The 22,916-nt window shown below is 39.0% G+C and overlaps 1 protein-coding gene across 6 annotated transcripts in view; it reads right to left on the reverse strand.

Annotated features, from left to right (window-relative positions):
* Nucleotides 1-7,623, reverse strand: part of LOC149141121 (DHBP synthase RibB-like alpha/beta domain-containing protein) — a 512,557-nt gene extending 504,934 nt beyond the window's left edge. For 5 of the 6 annotated variants that reach the window (XR_016264455.1, XM_089448208.1, XM_089448207.1 and 2 more), the window contains exon 1: nt 7,174-7,623. Coding sequence is in view for 5 of the 6 variants with exons in the window: in XM_089448208.1 (XP_089304334.1) it covers nt 7,174-7,437 (264 nt within the window). In the remaining variant the exon portion in view is untranslated. The remainder of the gene's footprint in view (nt 1-7,173) is intronic. The other variant, XM_089448209.1, reaches the window with a different exon arrangement.
* Nucleotides 7,624-22,916: the final 15,293 nt, after the last annotated feature.

Genomic DNA, 22,916 nt, shown 5'->3' on the forward strand with positions numbered 1-22,916 from the left:
AATTGATCCGACCTCTAAGTCGTGTGCTAAGCTAAAAGCTCTCGTGTAATATTTTTTCTTGGAAAATAAAGAAAGACTTTGGGGTTAATTTTCGCCGATGTTACTCTTCATGGAAGTACTGTAAGATGTATCGTTTTTTCATGCATAAATTTTTTTTAGCCATTGATAATAGCTTCTGAAGAGTGATTTGAGTACAGGCATCTCGCTCAGTCGCTGGGGTTTTAATGATAATCTAAATTCTGAACGTAATAGCAAGTATCTCTATTTGTCTGAGTTTTATTATTGTTTTCTCGCTCTATGTTGATGGTTGAATCGAGTTTTGCAAGAAAGTCTTGATTTTTTTAGATCATCGGGCGTTCGGGGAAGTTTTCAGTTGGATCAGCAAACTCCGGATCTGTGTTTTCTGGAGAGCCCAGCTTCATTTGATCCCGGTCTTATCATAAGATTTTTATTGGTGATGCATGAAGGGTTTTGAGCTCAGCACCTCCTTTAAACTTTAAAATTTTTAGTTTTTTTGGTTGTTGAGAGCCTCAGATTATCAGGTCTCGAAGCGGAGTTGGACCCACACTCCCCAGATCCAATAGATCTGTCATTCCTATGCATAGATTTGTAATTATTTTTTGGTTTTCTGACTTGGGTTTTTCTGGGGTTTTATTTGTTTTTTGTATATCTAGGTTCTGGGTGTTTCTATTTTCAAGTACAGGTTGCAGATCTGAAGGTAAAATTTGGTCTAAAGCCGGATCTAGGCCCCGGAGAGTAAGATCTAGCCTCAAAATCCATTTTTGCAGGGGCATTAGTTTTGTAGTCCAAGGATTTTGAAAAATCTTTTAATTTGGAGAAATTTTTTAAGAGTTTTCGTTGATAAATCTAAAGCAATTGGATTTGACGTTTTAATTAAAATATTCATAAAAATTTTAAGGGGTTTCTGGGCCACCAGTTTGCTGATTGGTTTCTTTGATTTGTGGCCTAATTTGTGGAGTTCACTATGCAATTTCGAAGTTCTTTTAGAGGGCTCACAGCCTTTTGCTGCTGCCTGCATTCTCCACAAATCTGCGGATTACTCTTCTCTCTGCTCTCTTGCAGCTCCATTTGGCTCCATATCGCTCATCTGTCAGCTCTTTGCCATCCATTCTGCTTCTCAAACCCGCAGTTGTAGCTATTCCATACGATGCCCATCTGCATTCGAAGTTGTGCCCTTTTTCTCATTGTTGCTTGCGTCCCTCTCTCTTGCTGCCATACATCTGCGTGTGGCCTCAAACTGCCAATGCGCAAACCCTCCTTTGTCACTCTCGAAGCTAAACCCTCCTCTCGTTTTGCATTTCTCCCTCATGTCCGTAGCATCCATAGGCATTCCTCTTGTCCATCCCCCATCGAGCTACGTGCATCCTTCCTGTCGTCAGCCTATAGTCTTCAACTTGCCATCCTTCAACGTTGTTGTCCCCCACATCCTGGAGTCTCCTTGTAGTCAGCCCTCAATCGAACCTCCCTACGTCCAACACGCATCCTCTCCTCGCAACTAACTCATTCGAGCTCCATCTCTTTCCTCTCTACTGCCATCAAACCCTTTCCGTCGTCCAACCTGCCCGCACTGCAAACGACAACAACAACAAAAAAGCTTTCGACTTTTATTTTATGTATGTGTATGTGTTAGTTTAGGTCTTCCCCTTATGTAGTTTAGTTAGTCCCTTTTCGTTTTAATTTTATCTATTTTCATTTGTGTATAATGCTTAGGGTTAATTTTGAATTTCGATTTTGACTTCCCTTTTTCAATTTTCATCATTTACGTTAGTTAGATTCTTTTTTCTTTTTTTTTCGATTTTTCTCGTTTTGACTTTTATTTTTAATGTTGTAGTTTGATACGATTTTCTCGCTTCTCATTTTTTATTTATGATTTAAATTTTTCTTTTCTTTTCTTTTCTTTTCTTTTCTTTTCTTTTCTTATTTTTGTTGTTTTCATTTTAAAAAATCATAAAAAATTATAAAATCTTAAAAGTCTAAAAAAAAAAATTAAATTTATAAATTTTAGGTGACGTGAGAATTATGAAGGAATTAAATTAAAGGGATTTGCGCTTTTACATTAAGTATTTTAATGTGGCCTATGGCCCACTAAAATCTTAAAATTTAACCCTTTGATTCAGTTCGATTTATTTATTTATCACATTGAAGTTATTGCCTAAGGGATAATTAAAATTAAAATTTGAAGTTCCTTAATGCTATTTGGTGATTGAATGCATTTTGATATTTCTCTATTGTCAAATAAGATAAACTTATTAAATCATATTGACTGTTGGAGAAAGTTAATTGAATCTAGATTTGGGCAGTTAATGAAAATCATTTTAAATCTAAAATCTCTTGCATGTTAAAGTTTAGGGCATTTACATTAACTGTTCATAATTGTCGCTTTGCCACATCTACAAGTTTTCTCTGGATGACTTGTTATTATTTAGTCTATGATTAACGCAAATATTAAAGGCACTGGTCTGTAGTCATTTATATCTTGTAATTGTGTCTTATTTTAGTCCATCTATTTTAATTGATCAAGACTTACTCTACATTCGTCAAATTGTCCATCATTAAAATCTCCTAGAGCCCGTGTTCCACAGGCTTTCTCATCCATTTACCTTAGGGACTACCACCCTCGACTTGTCTAGAAGAGAGTCTAAACGTAGTGAGCAAGGATTGAGTGACAGCCCTTACTCTATGCATTGTTGCGGTGCCTAAACACTTTGTGGGACAATAGGGGGAATGAAAGAATTCTCAATTTGACAAGGAACTTTCTGAAAGAGAAACTACATTGGAAAGGGAAAATTTTCCAAGCAAAAAGGGTGGGAAAGATATGTGAAAAGAGGCCTCGACCCATAAAAAGTCATCATGGCAAGCATGCAAGACAAACACCATCTCTTAAGCAAAAAAAATTCTTGAAAGGCTCACACTTCTTCCTAGATGAAGATTTAACCAACAAAACAACAAGAGGAGAGAAGAGAAGAAGTGGAGAAAATTAGAGCAGCAAGAAACAAAGGTAAAAGAGCATGGTTATACAATTGTAAAGCAATTATTGCAGTGTTTGGGCCTCATGGAAAAATAGAGCAGCAAGCTGGTAGTAAAGAGAAAACAATTAATTCTATAATAGGGAGGAAAACCACAAGATCAACATGGATGAAAAGGGGTGAAGGCTCAAATTTGAGCCTTATGTGCCAAACTGCCTAGCAATCAAATCCTACCCAGGTCTACCTAAGTCTAGTTTGTTGGAACTGTAGAGGTTACCCTTGGAGGAAGGGACCTGGGTTAGGACCTATTGCAGAAGCTAGAGACATAATTTGTTTCACAGAAACTCATGAACATGATGGTTGCAAAACTCCTATGTTTGATGATTATTCGAATTTAGCAGCTTGGAACAAGGCAGCAGAAAATGGCAAAGGGTATGGGGGAATACTAGTTTAAGTGAAAAAAGAAGGTCGTCACATTCAGTTAGTGAAATAAGATTAAATAAACAATATTTATGGTTCAAAATATCAGAGAATGAGAATCACATCAGAATTGCAGCATGCTATTTTGCCCCTCAAGTCTCAAAAACTTACAAAAATAAGGGGCTAGACAGCAAGGATCTGTATGCAGCTTTAAAGCAAGATATTGTCACGTATTCTCAGCAGGGAGAAGTTATTTTAGTGGGAGATTTCAATGCTAGAACAACAAATCAACAAGCTAGTATTCTTTGTTGCAAAGAAGATCACAATCCTATTTGGCTCACTGAAGAGGAGAATCCCCAATGGTTGAGATGTTTAGAAGATGACAAAGTTAGCAAACATTTTGGAGAGGAGTTGCTTACATTGCGCGGTGCTTTCAACTTATTTGCAATGGCCTAGATAGATGGAAAAGGTTTGGGATCTTCACTTGCAACACATACAATGGGGCAAGTGTTGTTGACCCTGTTATTTGTTCACAAAGCTTAATAGAAAAGATAAACAAAGTTAAGATTGGAGAGCATATTTGGGACTTAAAATCAAACCATAACCCAATTTATATAAAGCTATATTGGTTAAAAGAAAGGTGGCATGAGAGGAAAACTCAATGTTCTCGATAATCACTATCAAGGGGCAAAATTCTTCTAACACAAGAAAATTGTACTATCTTTGCAAGAACTTCAACCAAGGAAGAAGCAAACTGAAAATAATATTACAGCCAATCAATTCTTTGACTACGCAAGGCAACTCTATGAGAAAGAATTAGAGGTTGAGCCTCCCCTAAGATCAACACAACTACAAAGCTTTTCACGATACAAGAGGTGGAGATTGGAATTAAGAAGTTGAAAATAAGAAAGGCAAAGGCCTTGGTTGAACTTCAAGCAGAATATCTAAAGTGGGGAATGAACACTCTTGCACCGCACATCATGGAAATATTCAACAACATCATTTGGAAAGGATCCCCAAGAGATTGGACAACTAGCCTAACAATACCCCTTTTTAGTAGTGGATACATTAAAAATCCTTCCAACTATAGAACCATTATGATCAATCCTTTGTTTGCAAAGCTTTTTGGTAGCATGGTAGTAAATAGAATCAATAAATGGGCAGGAGTAAAAGAAAAGAGGGAAAAAGTGCAAGCAGGTTTTAGGTCGAAGCGTTCTACATTGGATCATGCTATCACGCTGAGACACATTATTGAAAAGGTTTTGGGGGACAAACAAGAAGTATTTTGTTGCTTTGTTGACTTCAAAAAGGCATTTGACACAGTCCCTAAAGATAAGTTGTGTCGTAGAATTGAAGCACTTGAAATTCCTTTGCATTATAAAGTCGTTGTTCATAGGCTCTATGAAGAGGTAAAAGTCAAAATTAGAACTTCAGTAGACATTTCGGAAAGCTTTAGAAGTGACATTGGAGTCAAGCAAGGTTGTCCTTTATCCCCTAATCTTTTTGGTTTATATATTGATAAACTGGAAGAGTGGCTAAATCTGGAAGGTGGACGTGGTGTTTGATTGGGGGAGTTTGTGATAAAGCTTCTTTATTATGTTGATGACCTTGTATTGATTGCTAAATTGGCCCATGGATTGCGGATGCACCTATATGCCCTTGAGCATTTTTGTAGAGCAGTGGGGATGCAAGTCAATACCAGCAAGACCAAAATAATGATTTTCTCTAATAAAAAGAAGCAGAGCCAACATACATTCTTCTTTGAAGGCAACATTGTTGAAGAAGTAAATGAGTATAAGTACCTCGGGACTGATTTCAACAAAAAGCTTAATTGGGAGGATTTCATAAATAAGAGAATTTTAGGAGTGTGGAAAGCATTATATGCTCTTCAAAACAGATGTAGAGAGGCATAGTTATGGGATTGGAAAACGATTAAAGTGTTTTTTGGACTCCTTGTTTGTCCAATGATGCTATATGGGTGTGAATTGTGGGCTAGCAGGACCTTCGTATCGAAATGGAAACAAATTGAGAAAATCCAAAAAAACTTGATCATAAGCAAGTTCAAAATAAAAAATTTGGTTCCTTATGAAATAATGTTCAGTGAAACATTAGCATCTCTTATCAAAGTAATTGTTATGGTGTGCCTCATAAGATATCTAAAAGGAAATGAGCAAATGGGAGTAGGTAGATGGCCTAAAGTTATCTTCAATGAAGGCATAAGTGAAAGAAAGAAAACATGGATGAGACAAAACAACAAATGGATGCAAAAATGGAATACCTACCTCAATGCATGTCCCACAAATAGCAAGGAGTTAAAGAATTTTGTTATGGAGAAATTTCGTAAACATATATGGGAAAAGAGTTGGGTAGAAAGAAGAAGTACTATGTTGAGGAATTCAACCTCACTTTCCATCTCCAACAAAAAGGATACATTGGAGCTAGCATTCCGTGGAGAGCAAAGATTCTTATTGCTCAATTAAAAACTAACTCGTATCAACTTCTGTGTGAAATGGGACCTTGGAAAAGACCTAAAGAAGCTTGGGAAGAACGGCTATGTACCTTTTGCACTTCTAGGGCAGTGGAATAGGAAAAGCATTTCATTTTGGACTGTATGCTTTCAGAGACATCAGGGATAGTTATGCCAATATGTTAGCATCGGTCCCTTGGCATTCGCTTTTCAACAAGGAGGCTGTCAGGAGATTGGGCCAGCTCATCATCAATTTGAATAAGAAAATGATTGAATTGCAAAAGACAAAAAGCACAGAGGCCGGTGGTCCCATAGAGTATTTTTAGTCTCATGGACATTAAAATATCATTCATTCATTCATAAAGTGCAGCCTCTCTAAAAAGTTGGTTGGAATGCATCTAGTGATACAATCTAGACAATTACTTAATTAATTTTTTGGAGGTTCTAATACTTTTAAGTATAGAAATGTGTCGGCAGTAGAACTTCGCATGTGGGTCATAGTTCTAGGGAACATCAGGCCTTACCTACATTGAACGGTGCACAATCTACATTGAATGGTGCACAAGTTTTGAACCTCTATGCAAGAAAGTAAGGTACCCATATGGGTAAAGTTGCCTTGTCTCCACCTCAAGTTTCGAAAGGAGGAGATCTCCATCTATGGTTAGATGTATTGATAGTTCTTTTGTTGTGGGGGAACTTAATTGATTGGATATTCTCTGTAGGAGTGTTAACATTATACAGTTGGCATCTATCCACTAACCAGTGGACAGTATTTTTAATTGTACAGCTGACATCCAACCAGTGGGCAGTATTTTTAATTGTACGGGATATAATTTTTATATAGATTTTTTCTAACTACATGGAGGCCTCCTGGAATGTAAATTCACGAGTCAGCATAATCACTCAAATGCCATATGAAACATCCAAAAACCGGAAAATTTGGTATTATGCTGATTCTATTTTCATCTGAAGAAGCACTCAAGGAAAATCCAATGCACGAGACTACCCCGCAAATATCCTCTCCCTCTCTGTTCCGTATGCAAGCTACCAAACTCAATTAACAGCCAGCAAAACATCTATTTGGCGTGCTAAGCAGGGGATCCATAATTTGTATATCACGTGCAATATATTTCTCTCTGTGCACTTTATGTGATCAGTTGGCATGCTAGAGTGGATGGCTCGTGCTCGTGAGTTTTAAACAATATTACACCGGTTCTATGAGTTCGATTCTGACCACGTACAGACAGTGTAAAAATTGAAATGGCCTTCGAAATTAAGGCCGAAAGAAAATAAATTCACCTTGCGAAATGGAGGAGACGAGTATTTTAACCGCTTGGGACTTCGCTTGACAACAGCTTCGACTGTAATTCCCTCCTTCCGTCCAGATGGCCGGATTGAGCTCAAGCCTTTTGAGAATTTCAAATTCCGACCTCTCGGAAAACCTTCTTTTAAGGGAGAGATGTTATAAGGTCGGTGGAAAGAAGAGAGGAGAGTAAAAGACTTGGAGGTTTCTGCAGAGTATGTAGACAACCCAAGAACGCGCGGCCTTAAAGGAGTAGCCATTGATAACTGAAATTCACGACAACCCAAGAACGCGCGGCTATAAAGTAGTAGCCATTGATAATCGAAATTCACAAGCCTTTCTGGAAATTGCTCGTTGCGCTGAATGAATTGAGAAAGACGGGTACCAGAAGCATGTTAATAATATTATATGGGATTAAACAGCCGCTCTTCATAAAAGGCGTTTTCACTCATGAAACATGTATTTAGAAGATGAATGTTTTCACTCTAGAAACATGTATTTGGAAGATGAATGTACATTTATATAAGTAGATGTTAAAAGAAATGTAAACAAGAAGAGAAGAGTTAATATATTTAAGTAAGAATAATCCAAAGCTTTTTTTACATGAATTGTAACCAAAGAAGAAGCAAATTGAAAATAATATTACCGCCAATCAATGGTTTGAATATGCAAGGCAACTCTATGAGAAAGAATCTGAGGCAGAGTCCCCCCTAAGATCAACACAAATTCAAAGTTTTTCACATTACAGAAGGTGAAGAATGGAATTAAGAAGCTGAAAACAAAAAAGGCAAAGGACTTGGTTGAACTTCAAGCAAAGTATCTAAAATGGGGAATGAACGCTCTTGCACCGCACATCATGAAAATATCCAACAACATCATTCAGCGAGGGTTCCAAAGAGATTGGACAACTAGCCTAGCAATACCCCTTTTTAAATGTGGAGACATTAATAATCCATCCAACTATAGAACAATTATGATCAATCCTTTGTTTGCAAAGCTTTTCGGCAACATGGTAGAAGACAGAATTAACACGTGGGCAAAACTAAAAGAAAAGAGGGCAAGAGGACAAGCGGATTTTAGTCCAAAACATTCTATAGTGGATCATGCCATCACATTGAGACACGTTGTTGAAAAGGTTTGGGAGGAAAAATAAGAAGTATTTTGTTGCTTTGTTGACTTTAAAAAAGCATTTGACACAGTCCCTAGGGATAAGTTGTGGCGTAGAATGGAAGAACTTGAAATTCATGTGCATTATAGAGTCGTTGTCCATAGAATTTATGAAGAAGTGAAAGTCAAAATTAGAACCTCAAGAGGTATTTTAGAAAGCTTTAGAAGTGGCATTGGAGTCAAGCAAGGTTGCCCTCTATCCCCCACTCTGTTTGGTCTATATATTGATAAATTGGAAGAGTGGCTAAATCTGCAAGGTGGAGATGGTGTTCGGTAGGGGGAGTTTGTGATAAAGCTTCTTTTATATGCTAATGATATTTTATTGATTTCTAAATCGGCCCATGGATTGCAAATGCACTTATATGCCCTTGAACATTTTTGTAGAGCAGTGGGGATGCAAGTCAATACTAGCAAGACCAAAATAATGATTTTTTCTAATAAAAGGAAGCAAATCCAGCATATTTTCTTCTTTGAAAACAACATTCTTGAAAAGGTAAAGGAGTACAAGTACCTTGGGATTGATTTCAACAACAAACTCAATTGGGAGGACTGCAGAAATAAGAGAATTTTAGGAGGGTGGAAAGCATTATATGCTCTTCAACATAAATGTAGAGAGGTAGAGTTATCGGATTGGAAAACGATTAAAGTGCTTTTTGGACTCCTGGTTTGTCCAGTGATGCTATATGGGTGTGAATTGTGGGCTAGTAGCACTCCCATCTCAAAATGGAAACAAATTGAGAAAATCCAAAAATGTTTGATCATGAGTAAATTCAAAATAAAATGTTCGGTACCCTATGAGATAATGTTGAGTGAAAAAGGAGCAACTTCCATTGAAGCAATTGCTATGGTGCGGCTCATAAGATGCCTAAACAGAATTGAACAAATGAGAGTAGGTAGATGGCCTAATGTTATCTTCAATGAAGGCATGAGTGAAATAAAGAAAACATGGATGAAACAAAACTACTCATGGATGCAAAAATGGAATATCTACCTCAATGTCTGTCCCACAAATAGCAAGGAGCTAAAGGATTTTGTTATGGAGAAGCTACGTAAAAAGGTATGGGGAAAAGAGTTGGTTAGAAAAAATAAATATTACATTGAAGAATTCAACCCTACGTGTGATTTACAACAAAAAAAATTCATTGGAGCTAGCATTTCGTGGAGGGAAAAGGTTCTTATTGCTCAATTAAGGACCAACTCACATCAACTTCAGTGTGAAACAGGACTGTGGAAATGGCCTAAAGAAACTTGGGAAGAAAGGGTGTGTACATTTTGCACGTCTGGGGCTGTGGAATTGGAAAAACATTTCATTTTGGAACGTGATGCATTCAAAGATATCCGAGAAAGTTATGAGAACATGTTAGCATCGGTTTCTTTTCATTGTCTTTTTAGCAAGGAGATTGTTGGAAGGTTGGGTCAACTCATCAACAATTTGAATCAGAAAAACACTGAATTGCAAAGAGCAAAAAACAGGGAACTAACGGTCTCATAGACTATTTTTAGTCTTGTGGACCTTAAAATATCATTTCATTTATATTTGACATACAAGGCACTGAAATTAAACAAGTATTCTCACCCTAATATTATTTTAACTATTATGTTCATAATGAAATGAAATGATATTTTAATTTCCACTAGACTAAAAATAGTCTATGGGACTATTAGTTCCCTGCTTTTCATATTTTGTGATTCAATCTATTTCTTGTTCAAATTGATGATGAGCTAGGCCAACTTGCCAACAATCCCCTCACTGAAAAGACAATGCCAGGAAACTGATGCTAACAAATTCCCATAACTTTCTCTGATGTCTTTGAATGCATCACATTCCAAAATAAAATGTTTTTTCGATTCCACTGCCCAGACGTGCAAAATGTATACACCCATTCTTCCAAAGCTTCTTTAGGTCTTTTCCACCTTCCTGTTTCACATCAAAATTGATGCGAGTTGGTTCTTAATTGAGCAATAAGAACCTTTGCCCTCCATGGAATGCTAGCTCCAATGAATTGTTTTTGTTGTAGATCACACATAGGGTTGAATTCCTCAATGTAGTACTTCTTCTTTCTACCCAACTCTTTTCCCCATACTCGTTTACGAAACTTCTCCATAACAAAATCCTTTAGCTCCTTGCTATTTGTGGGACAGACATTGAGGTAGATATTCCATTTTTGCATCCATATGTAGTTTTGTTTCATCCATGTTTTCTTTCTTTCATTCATGCCTTCATTGAAGATAACATTAGGCCATCTACCTACTCCCATTTGCTCAATTATTTTTAGATATCTTATGAGCTGCACCATAGCAATTGCTTCAATGGGGTTGCTTCTGTTTCACTCAACATTATCTCATAAGATACTGAATTTTATATTTTGAACTTGTTTATGATCAAGCGTTTTTGGATTTTCTCAATTTGTTTCCATTTTGAGACAAGGGTGTTGTTAGCCCACAATTCACTCCCATGTAGCATCATTAGACAAACTAGGTGTCCAAAAAGTGTTTTAGTCATCTGTTTTGAAGAGCATATAATGCTTTCCACCCTCCTAAAATTCTCTTCTTTCTGCAGTCTTCCCAATTAAGTTTGTTGTTGAAATCAATCCCAAAGTACTTGTACTCATTTACTTCTTCAAGAATGTTACCTTCAAAGAAGATCGTATGTTGGCTCTGCTTCATTTTCTTGGAGAAAATCATTATTTTGGTCTTGCTAGTATTGACTTGCATCCCCACTTCTCTACAAAAATGCTCAAAGGCATATAGGTGCATTTGTGATCCCTGGGCCAATTTAGAAATCAATACAAGATCATCCGCATATAAAAGAAGCTTTATCACAAACTCCCCCAACCGAACACCATCTCCACCTTGCAGATTTATCCACTCTTCCAGTTTATCAATATATAAGCCAAAAAGAGTAGGAGATAGAGGGCAACCTTGCTTGACTCCAATGTCACTTCTAAAGCTTTTTGAAATACCTGTTGAGGTTCTAATTTTGACTTTCACTTCTTCATAAAGTCTATGGACAGCGGCTCTATAATGCAAAGGAATTTCAAGTTCTTCCATTCTACGCCACAACTTATCTCTAGGGACTGTGTCAAATGCCTTTTTGAAGTCAACAAAGCAGCAAAATGCTTCTTCTTTGTCCTCCCAAACCTTTTCAACAATGTGTCTCAACGTGATACCATGATCCACTGTAGAATGCTTCGGCCTAAAACCCGCTTGTCCTCTTGCCCTCTTTTCTTTTACTTCTGCCCACTTACTGATTCTATTTTCTACCATGCTGCCGAAAAGCTTTGCAAACAAAGGATTGATCATAATGGTTCTATAATTGGAAGGATTATTAATGTCTCCACTTTTAAAAAGGGGTATTGCTAGGCTAGTTTTCCAGTCCCTTGGGAATCCTTGTTGAATGATGTTGTTAAATATTTCCATGATGTGCGATGCAAGAGTGTTCATTCCCCATTTTAGATACTCTACTTGAAGCTCAACCAAGTCCTTTGCCTTTCTTGTTTTCAGCTTCTTAATTCCAATCTCCACCTCTTGTAACATGAAGAGCTTTGTAGTTGTGTTAATCCTAAAGGGAGGCTTCGCCTCTGATTCTTTCTGAGATGGTTGCTTTGCATATTCAAACCATTGTTGGGTTGTAATATTATTTTTGATTTTCTTCTTCCTTGGTTGAAGTTCCTCCCATAAAATCTTTGGCTTATTCTTGCTTAGATATATTAACTCTTCTCACCTTGTTTGCATGAACTCATCTTTTTTTCCTTTTTAGTATCTGCTTATATAACTTTACATTCATCTTCTCCTTGGTTGCCTTTTTCAAGGTTCTCCTTTCCATTTTGCATTTCTCATCAATTCAAGCATTTACAGGAAAACAATTTGATTCTGATTTCCTATTTTTTGCTCTTTTGCACTATTGAAGTACATTTTGGATTATATTTGTTAACTCGTGACTATTGAAACTTTTGAAACCAATTTTCTCCTTCTGAATTAATCTCTCTAACATTGTCTTGAAGATAGTACAATTTTCTTGTGTTAGAAGAATTTTGCCCCTTGATAGTGATTGTCGAGAGCATTGGTTTTTTCTCCCATTCTGTCTTTCTTCTAACCATGATAACTTTATATAAATTGGGTTATGGTCTGATTTTAAGTCCCAAATATTCTCTCCAATCTTAATTTCACCTATCTTTTCTATCAAGCTTTGTGAACACATCACATAGTCAACAACACTTGCCCCATTGTATGTGTTGCAAGTGAAGTTCCCAAACCTTTTTCATCTATCTAGACCATTGCAAATAATTAAGTTGAAAGCCCCACACAATGTAAGCAACTCCTCTCCAAAATGATTGCTAACTTTTTCATCTTTTGAACACCTCACCCATTGGGGATTCTCCTCTTCAATGAGCCAAATAGGATTGTGATCATCTTTACAACAAATAATACTAAAATGATGATTTGATGTTCTAGCATTGAAATCTCCCACTAAAATAACTTCTCCTCGCTGAGAGTACATGACAATATCTTGTTTTAAAGCTGCATACGGATCCTTGTTGTCTAACCCCTTATTTTTGTAAGTTTTTGAGACTTGAGGGGCAAAATAACATGCTGCAACTCTTATGTGATTCTCATTCTCTGATATTTTGAACCCTAAATATTGTTTATTTGCATCTTTTTTAATTAACTGAATGTGACAACCTTCTTTTTCTTTCACTAATACTAATAGTCCCCCATACCCTTTGCTATTTTCTGCTACCTTGTCCCAAACTGCTAAGTTCAAATAACCGTCAAACATAGGAGTTTTGCAACCATCATGTTCATGGGTTTCTGTGAGAAAAATTATGTCTCTACCTTCTGCAATAGGCCTTAACCCAAGTCCCCTCCTCCAAGGGTAACCTCAACAATTCCAACAAACTAAACTTAGGTAGACCTGGGTAGGATTTGACTGCTACGCAATTTGGCACATAAGACTCAAATTTGAGTCTTCACCCCTTTTCATCCATGTTGATCTTGTTGTTTTCCTCCTTATCATCGAATTCTCTATTTTTCTTTACTTCCAGCTTGCTGCCCTATTTTGCCTAGAGGCCCAAACACTGCAATAATTGCTTTACCATTGTACAACCATGCCCTTTTCCCTTCATTTCTTGTTGCTCTGATTTTCTCCACTTCTTCCCTTCTATCCTCTTGTTGTTTGCTGGTTAAATCTTCATCCATGAAGAAGTGTGAGCCTTTCAATAGTTTCTTTTTGCCCAATAGTTGGTGTATGTCTTGAACGCTTGCCATGGTGATTTTGATGGATTGAGGTCTCTCTTCACATATCTTCCTCACCCTCCTTGCTTGGCAAATTTGCCCTTTCCATTGTAGTTTATCTTTCAGAAAGTCTCTTGTCAACTTGAGAGTATTTTCATTCTTCCCATAATCTCCTATTCCCTTGATAATAAAATTTGTTTCCATGTCCTTTATTTCTTTGTGTTCTCTTTCCTGTGATCTACAAGCACTTGCATTTTCTTTTTCTTGTGTCTTTATGTAACCATTAGCGTCTTCACCTCTAACTTTGATTTATGTTGCACCATCTTTCCTATTGTTCTTTTTTGCCCTCTCTTTTGGAAGGTCTGTTTGTTGAGATATTTGTGTATCTACCTGAGTTGCTTTAGCAATTATCACATTCTTGTTTGCTACTGTTGATTCTTTCATGGTTTGCCACTCTGTGTTCATGATTTTCCATTCTTGTTTTCCTGTCTCTAGAGCCTCTTGTAACATTGTTACTTGTTCTTTTAAAATTCTATTACCTTCCATTAAACACCGATTTGCAATTGTGATCTCTGAAATTTTGCGGTTCCTTTCCTGTTCTTTGGCTTCCAAAATCCCCAGCCTTGTCTTGGCCTTCATTAGTTCTTGGACATAGAGATCCGATGACGAAGTAAGAGGTGTAGATGTGCGACTGGAAATGGCTGATTCTTCTTTATTTTTGTTGCTCTTATTTATTTTCTTTCTCTGGAGCAATTTTTGTTGAAAAGTGTGCAACAAGAAATGCTTGTTGAGAGTGCAACAAGATGATGGAGCTTAGTGAAAAGAGTCGCCTTCACTAAGTGGGCCCACAGGCTATTTTTGGCGCAAGTCTATTTTTAGACTATGTCTATTTTTAGACATATGGATCATGTCTATGGATGATTGATCAAGTTGGGAAAAATAGATGGACTTCTATTTTTGATGAAAGTGTGAGTGATCACAGTGTGAGTGATTACAGTGTGAGTGATCACAGTGTGAGTGATCAAAGTCAAAAATAGAAAAGTCAAATATTATTATCTCACAATAATATTTGGACTATAAACTTAATCTTATTCTCTTGGAGCACTTCAGTTTGAGCTACGGAAGTGGCACATGCAGCTGTCAGAAGGAAATTCGTTTTTCTTATGAGTCAGTTGAGTTGTTGCATGCATGACTTCAGTTAGAACTCAAGTGAGTTGAGTTTAGTGGACTGGAGGTACAGTTGATGGAGTTGTGTTCAGTTTAGCTTTGTTAAACTGGTTGTATTTAGTCTAATTGATCAATAGACTAAAGATGAGTTGGGTGAATTAGTTATTAATTAATTCACAAGTTATTAACTCATAATGCAACTATAGAATACATCAGTTAACTCAGTTGCATGTCAGTGCATGTTCAGTTCAGCAGGGACAGGTGTTAGAGGATCAGATTGCTATCAGTTGTGACTATAGCTGTGCATGATGATTTGCACAATCAAAGGATTGAGTATGCCAATGAGTTTGCTCACGTATCTTCATGATATTATAGCTGTTGCTCACGTCCAACATAGTGTGGGTGACTATTTTGCAGTGTAAAATCAAGTTTGGGAAGCTATTCTCATCAGTTCTCGAGCAGGTTTGAGCAGTGGAGGCAGGCAAGCAGCGGGAGAGATTTGGAGATCAAATCTGAGCTGTATTGTGTGTAACAGGTGGAGATACTTGTGAGAAGTATTATGCTTTGTATTGTTACATGATTCAATCAATATAATATACAGATAGTGTGGGGTTTTTAGCGAGATGCTTTCCCCGGGATACATACTGTGTTTATGAGTTTGATTGATGCTTCTATGTGTGCCTGTGAATGTTTCTGCTTCTGTAAATTGATGATCAACGTAGAGGAGATTATGTATTATACATGTTCCGCTTAAATTGTATGATCGGGATAATCTCTGTTGAATATGTGTCATATTATTCAAAATTTCTACATGGTATCGGAGCAGCTTGATTTGTAGAAGAGATTTTTACAAGATATCAAGCGAGGATTGATCATCAGATCTACTATTCTCACGAATTCTAGATCGGAAGCAGTTGAGTTTTGTGCTGGTGGAATTCGAATTTAATTCCAAAGCAAGAGATAAAACTCAGAAACATTCAGTTCGAGAATGGAGATAGTATGCCCCAGTATCTCACGAGGTTCACTTAGTGTCGAGATGAGCTGGGAAGTGTGGGGGTTACTGTTGATGATGAGGATGGTGAGTCTAGGACACCTTGACCTTCCTAAGAGTTGGCATAGCTACCAGGACTCGGTGAATGGAAGGGAGAAACTGCCAAATTGGGAACGACCATGGTCGGATTTGATGCAGGAGGAGATTAGACGAAGCACCAGAGACGGTTCTTCATCCATGCAGGATGAGGAGAACTATGCCTTAGCGAGTAAGGCGAGGAAGGGGAAGGGGAAGGTTTCTCTTTCCGAATCCAGTTCTTCCAATGATGGGAAGAAGGTTGACAAGGCGAAGGTGAGATGCTTTCGTTGTCATGACTTGGGTCATTATGCTACTAATTGCCCAAAGAAGAAGTCCAAGAAGGGATCCGGGGAAGGATCTGAAGGTGAGGCAGCCTCACTTGCTTCACAGTTTGAGTTGGACTTCACACTCTTCGCATGCATGGTTTCATCCATGATGGGAAGTGGTTGGTTTCTTGACAGTGGAGCTTCTTTCCACATGACCGGTGACAAAAGTTTGTTCAGTACTTTGGAGGAGAAAGATCTCCAGATACTCATAGGGATGGGTAATGATGAGAAGTATAGTGTCTCAGGTGTAGGCACGGTTATTTTTCAGAGGGAGCATGGAGCTCGCCTTACCTTGACCGATGTCAAGTATGTACCAGGACTGAAGAGAAACTTGGTGTCGATCGCGATGTTGGAAGACAGAGGATATGATGTGGTCTTTACTAAGGGAAAGGTTTTCCTTAGACACATCATCACTAGACAGGTGAAGCAGATTGGTTCACGGGTCAAGAACCTGTATGCTCTTGAGGTTCAAGATGCATGCAAAGCCTTGAGCAGCAAGGCAACTGATGGAGACTTGGTGGTTGAGAGGGAGCGTATATTACCTCTCAACATGCAGAGCCAGAAGAAGTCTCAGACGATTGTGGAGGAGCCACGATTGGTGCAGCAACTTCAGGAGGTTGTGGAGGAGCCACAACAGGGGAAGCTGTGTGGAGATGGAGTAGAGACATCTACTCATCCAGAGACCTCCAGTAGGGGGAAACTTCGAGCCAGGTGGGCTGAGGGATCGCATGCAGCCATACCTCCAGGTAGGAGGTGGGGTGATGTGGATTGATTGTCCCAAGGAGGAGGGGCAGGATCCTTGAGGTACCCAACCTCTTGGATGAGACCTTGCTACGGGAGCCCCGATGTGTAGTAGCAGGAACTGACTGATTGGGTAGAGACAGATGCGGATGGAGCGGCAGAGAGAGCGACAGTGCAGGGAATCCCAGGACAGCGCATAGCTAGCAGGCTGTAGCAATGCGAGAGGCACAAGTGTTTTGCACAGTGCTAGGTGGCACAGAGAGGTGTGCAATGGTGCGAGATGCATGGAGATGTTGCAGTAGCGCAGATGTCAGAAAGGGAGCACTTGTCAGCAGCAGGTAGAGCTTCAGCATCAGAGGATGTTTCTATCCCAACAGGGAGGTCAGTTGGGAGGTGCAGTGCGGATGCAATGCTGGGAGATAGAACCAGCAGCAGCACGGATGCAGTCAGAGATCAAAGTGACAGAGGCTAGAGCAGTCAGATACTGAAGAGCACAGAGATGCGGAGTTTCAGTTGACAGAGGCAATAGCAGTCAGAGACTTTGATGACAGAGCAAGTGGACCGGCCAAATGTGTTGCATGGAGAACATTCCAGAGTTACAGGATCGGGTTTGAGAGGAAGCCTTTCTTGTTGAGAGGGAGTGTTGAAAAGTGTGCAACAAGATGATGGAGCTTAGTGAAAAGAGTCGCCTTCACTAAGTGGGCCCGCAGGCTATTTTTGGCGCAAGTCTATTTTTAGACTATGTCTATTTTTAGACATATGGATCATGTCTATGGATGATTGATCAAGTTGGGAAAAATAGATGGACTTCTATTTTTGATGAAAGTGTGAGTGATCACAGTGTGAGTGATTACAGTGTGAGTGATCACAGTGTGAGTGATCAAAGTCAAAAATAGAAAAGTCAAATATTATTATCTCACAATAATATTTGGACTATAAACTTAATCTTATTCTCTTGGAGCACTTCAGTTTGAGCTACGGAAGTGGCACATGCAGCTCTCAGAAGGAAATTCGTTTTTCTTATGAGTCAGTTGAGTTGTTGCATGCATGACTTCAGTTAGAACTCAAGTGAGTTGAGTTTAGTGGACTGGAGGTACAGTTGATGGAGTTGTGTTCAGTTTAGCTTTGTTAAACTGGTTGTATTTAGTCTAACTGATTAATAGACTAAAGATGAGTTGGGTGAATTAGTTATTAATTAATTCACAAGTTATTAACTCATAATGCAACTATAGAATACATCAGTTAACTCAGTTGCATGTCAGTGCATGTTCAGTTCAGCAGGGACAAGTGTTAGAGGATCATATTGCTATCAGTTGTGACTATAGCTGTGCATGATGATTTGCACAATCAAAGGATTGAGTATGCCAATGAGTTTGCTCACGTATCTTCATGATATTATAGCTGTTGCTCACGTCCAACATAGTGTGGGTGACTATTTTGCAGTGTAAAATCAAGTTTGGGAAGCTATTCTCATCAGTTCTCGAGCAGGTTTGAGCAGTGGAGGCAGGCAAGCAGCGGGAGAGATTTGGAGATCAAATCTGAGCTGTATTGTGTGTAACAGGTGGAGATACTTGTGAGAAGTATTATGCTTTGTATTGTTACATGATTCAATCAATATAATATACAGATAGTGTGGGGTTTTTAGCGAGATGCTTTCCCCGGGATACATACTGTGTTTATGAGTTTGATTGATGCTTCTATGTGTGCCTGTGAATGTTTCTGCTTCTGTAAATTGATGATCAACGTAGAGGAGATTATGTATTATACATGTTCCGCTTAAATTGTATGATCGGGATAATCTCTGTTGAATATGTGTCATATTATTCAAAATTTCTACATGGTATCAGAGCAGCTTGATTTGTAGAAGAGATTTTTACAGGATATCAAGCGAGGATTGATCATCAGATCTACTATTCTCACGAATTCTAGATCGGAAGCAGTTGAGTTTTGTGCTGGTGGAATTCGAATTTAATTCCAAAGCAAGAGATAAAACTCAGAAACATTCAGTTCGAGAATGGAGATAGTATGCCCCAGTATCTCACGAGGTTCACTTAGTGTCGAGATGAGCTGGGAAGTGTGGGGGTTACTGTTGATGATGAGGCTGGTGAGTCTAGGACACCTTGACCTTCCTAAGAGTTGGCATAGCTACCAGGACTCGGTGAATGGAAGGGAGAAACTGCCAAATTGGGAACGACCATGGTCGGATTTGATGCAGGAGGAGATTAGACGAAGCACCAGAGACGGTTCTTCATCCATGCAGGATGAGGAGAACTGTGCCTTAGCGAGTAAGGCGAGGAAGGGGAAGGGGAAGGTTTCTCTTTCCGAATCCAGTTCTTCCAATGATGGGAAGAAGGTTGACAAGGCGAAGGTGAGATGCTTTCGTTGTCATGACTTGGGTCATTATGCTACTAATTGCCCAAAGAAGAAGTCCAAGAAGGGATCCGGGGAAGGATCTGAAGGTGAGGCAGCCTCACTTGCTTCACAGTTTGAGTTGGACTTCACACTCTTCGCATGCATGGTTTCATCCATGATGGGAAGTGGTTGGTTTCTTGACAGTGGAGCTTCTTTCCACATGACCGGTGACAAAAGTTTGTTCAGTACTTTGGAGGAGAAAGATCTCCAGATACTCATAGGGATGGGTAATGATGAGAAGTATAGTGTCTCAGGTGTAGGCACGGTTATTTTTCAGAGGGAGCATGGAGCTCGCCTTACCTTGACCGATGTCAAGTATGTACCAGGACTGAAGAGAAACTTGGTGTCGATCGCGATGTTGGAAGACAGAGGATATGATGTGGTCTTTACTAAGGGAAAGGTTTTCCTTAGACACATCATCACTAGACAGGTGAAGCAGATTGGTTCACGGGTCAAGAACCTGTATGCTCTTGAGGTTCAAGATGCATGCAAAGCCTTGAGCAGCAAGGCAACTGATGGAGACTTGGTGGTTGAGAGGGAGCGTATATTACCTCTCAACATGCAGAGCCAGAAGAAGTCTCAGACGATTGTGGAGGAGCCACGATTGGTGCAGCAACTTCAGGAGGTTGTGGAGGAGCCACAACAGGGGAAGCTGTGTGGAGATGGAGTAGAGACATCTACTCATCCAGAGACCTCCAGTAGGGGGAAACTTCGAGCCAGGTGGGCTGAGGGATCGCATGCAGCCATACCTCCAGGTAGGAGGTGGGGTGATGTGGATTGATTGTCCCAAGGAGGAGGGGCAGGATCCTTGAGGTACCCAACCTCTTGGATGAGACCTTGCTACGGGAGCCCCGATGTGTAGTAGCAGGAACTGACTGATTGGGTAGAGACAGATGCGGATGGAGCGGCAGAGAGAGCGACAGTGCAGGGAATCCCAGGACAGCGCATAGCTAGCAGGCTGTAGCAATGCGAGAGGCACAAGTGTTTTGCACAGTGCTAGGTGGCACAGAGAGGTGTGCAATGGTGCGAGATGCATGGAGATGTTGCAGTAGCGCAGATGTCAGAAAGGGAGCACTTGTCAGCAGCAGGTAGAGCTTCAGCATCAGAGGATGTTTCTATCCCAACAGGGAGGTCAGTTGGGAGGTGCAGTGCGGATGCAATGCTAGGAGATAGAACCAGCAGCAGCACGGATGCAGTCAGAGATCAAAGTGACAGAGGCTAGAGCAGTCAGATACTGAAGAGCATAGAGATGCGGAGTTTCAGTTGACAGAGGCAATAGCAGTCAGAGACTTTGATGACAGAGCAAGTGGACCGGCCAAATGTGTTGCATGGAGAACATTCCAGAGTTACAGGATCGGGTTTGAGAGGAAGCCTTTCTTGTTGAGAGGGAGTGTTGAAAAGTGTGCAACAAGATGATGGAGCTTAGTGAAAAGAGTCGCCTTCACTAAGTGGGCCCGCAGGCTATTTTTGGCGCAAGTCTATTTTTAGACTATGTCTATTTTTAGACATATGGATCATGTCTATGGATGATTGATCAAGTTGGGAAAAATAGATGGACTTCTATTTTTGATGAAAGTGTGAGTGATCACAGTGTGAGTGATTACAGTGTGAGTGATCACAGTGTGAGTGATCAAAGTCAAAAATAGAAAAGTCAAATATTATTATCTCACAATAATATTTGGACTATAAACTTAATCTTATTCTCTTGGAGCACTTCAGTTTGAGCTACGGAAGTGGCACATGCAGCTGTCAGAAGGAAATTCGTTTTTCTTATGAGTCAGTTGAGTTGTTGCATGCATGACTTCAGTTAGAACTCAAGTGAGTTGAGTTTAGTGGACTGGAGGTACAGTTGATGGAGTTGTGTTCAGTTTAGCTTTGTTAAACTGGTTGTATTTAGTCTAACTGATCAATAGACTAAAGATGAGTTGGGTGAATTAGTTATTAATTAATTCACAAGTTATTAACTCATAATGCAACTATAGAATACATCAGTTAACTCAGTTGCATGTCAGTGCATGTTCAGTTCAGCAGGGACAGGTGTTAGAGGATCAGATTGCTATCAGTTGTGACTATAGTTGTGCATGATGATTTGCACAATCAAAGGATTGAGTATGCCAATGAGTTTGCTCACGTATCTTCATGATATTATAGCTGTTGCTCACGTCCAACATAGTGTGGGTGACTATTTTGCAGTGTAAAATCAAGTTTGGGAAGCTATTCTCATCAGTTCTCGAGTAGGTTTGAGCAGTGGAGGCAGGCAAGCAGCGGGAGAGATTTGGAGATCAAATCTGAGCTGTATTGTGTGTAACAGGTGGAGATACTTGTGAGAAGTATTATGCTTTGTATTGTTACATGATTCAATCAATATAATATACAGATAGTGTGGGGTTTTTAGCGAGATGCTTTCCCCGGGATACATACTGTGTTTATGAGTTTGATTGATGCTTCTATGTGTGCCTGTGAATGTTTCTGCTTCTGTAAATTGATGATCAACGTAGAGGAGATTGTGTATTATACATGTTCCGCTTAAATTGTATGATCGGGATAATCACTGTTGAATATGTGTCATATTATTCAAAATTTCTACAATTTTCTTCTTCTTTGTTCCCATTTAAGGCGAGCAAGACTACGCCCTAAAATGCTCCAATATTGCTTTGCATTTACCCAAATCCACTTTCTTGTTTTCTCTGTTGAAGCAATTTTGACTTGACCCAACTTATTTGTTTCCACAAAACCCTCCTTCTCTCCAGCTTCTATGTCCTGGTCTACCATTTTATGCTTGAGAATCACCCCCTTGTCGAGAACCTTCATAGCCACGCTCTCTCCAGTTTCTGTATTCTAAGCAAATTTAACCTTCGCAAAGGTACCTTCACCAATGGTTCTTCCGATCTCATATTTGCCTACCTTGTTCATAATTGTCTTCCTCGACCTCATCATACTTCCAATCGAGCAAAACGAAACAAAGACACATTGAAACGGAAGTTTGCTGCGATTTCTTATGATTTGCCTCCATTGGTGTCAAGCGACTGACACAGCGAAACGAAACGATTTTGTGTATTTTTAACATTCAAGCCTTGGCATAGTTTCAAAGATCCTTGTATCTCACGACTTCGAAGAAATGCCTACGCAAACCTTGTTCATATGTCTGGCTTTATTCACTCCTAATGGGTCCTCTGAGTTTGCCTTCCATAGGATATTCTATACCATTTATGTGAACTTATATTCTCACCCTATTACTATTTAACTATTATGTTTATAGGATATTCTATACCATTTACACAAACTTACATATGAGGATTCTTCGTTTCAAATGCAATGATTTTATGAATTTTGTTGATATATTGTGGTGTTTTATAATTATTTAATTTGAAGTGGGTGTCACCCTATTACTATAACTATTATGTTCATAGGATATTCTATACCATTTACACAAACTTACATATGAGGATTCTTTGTTTCAAATGCAATGATTTTATGAAATTTGTTGATATATTGTGGAGTTTTATAATTATTTAATTTGAAGTGGGTGTGTGTAAAGCTCTTAATATTAAATAAAATTTATATGGATGAAGATTTTATTACAGTTTATTAAAAAGAATGGAAAGAGTATTTAATTAAAGAA

Source organism: Pinus tabuliformis, chromosome X, assembly GCF_031772625.1.
Source record: "Pinus tabuliformis cultivar Carrire ecotype Pingquan chromosome X, CPIR1, whole genome shotgun sequence".
Classification (NCBI taxonomy): Eukaryota; Viridiplantae; Streptophyta; class Pinopsida; order Pinales; family Pinaceae; genus Pinus; species Pinus tabuliformis.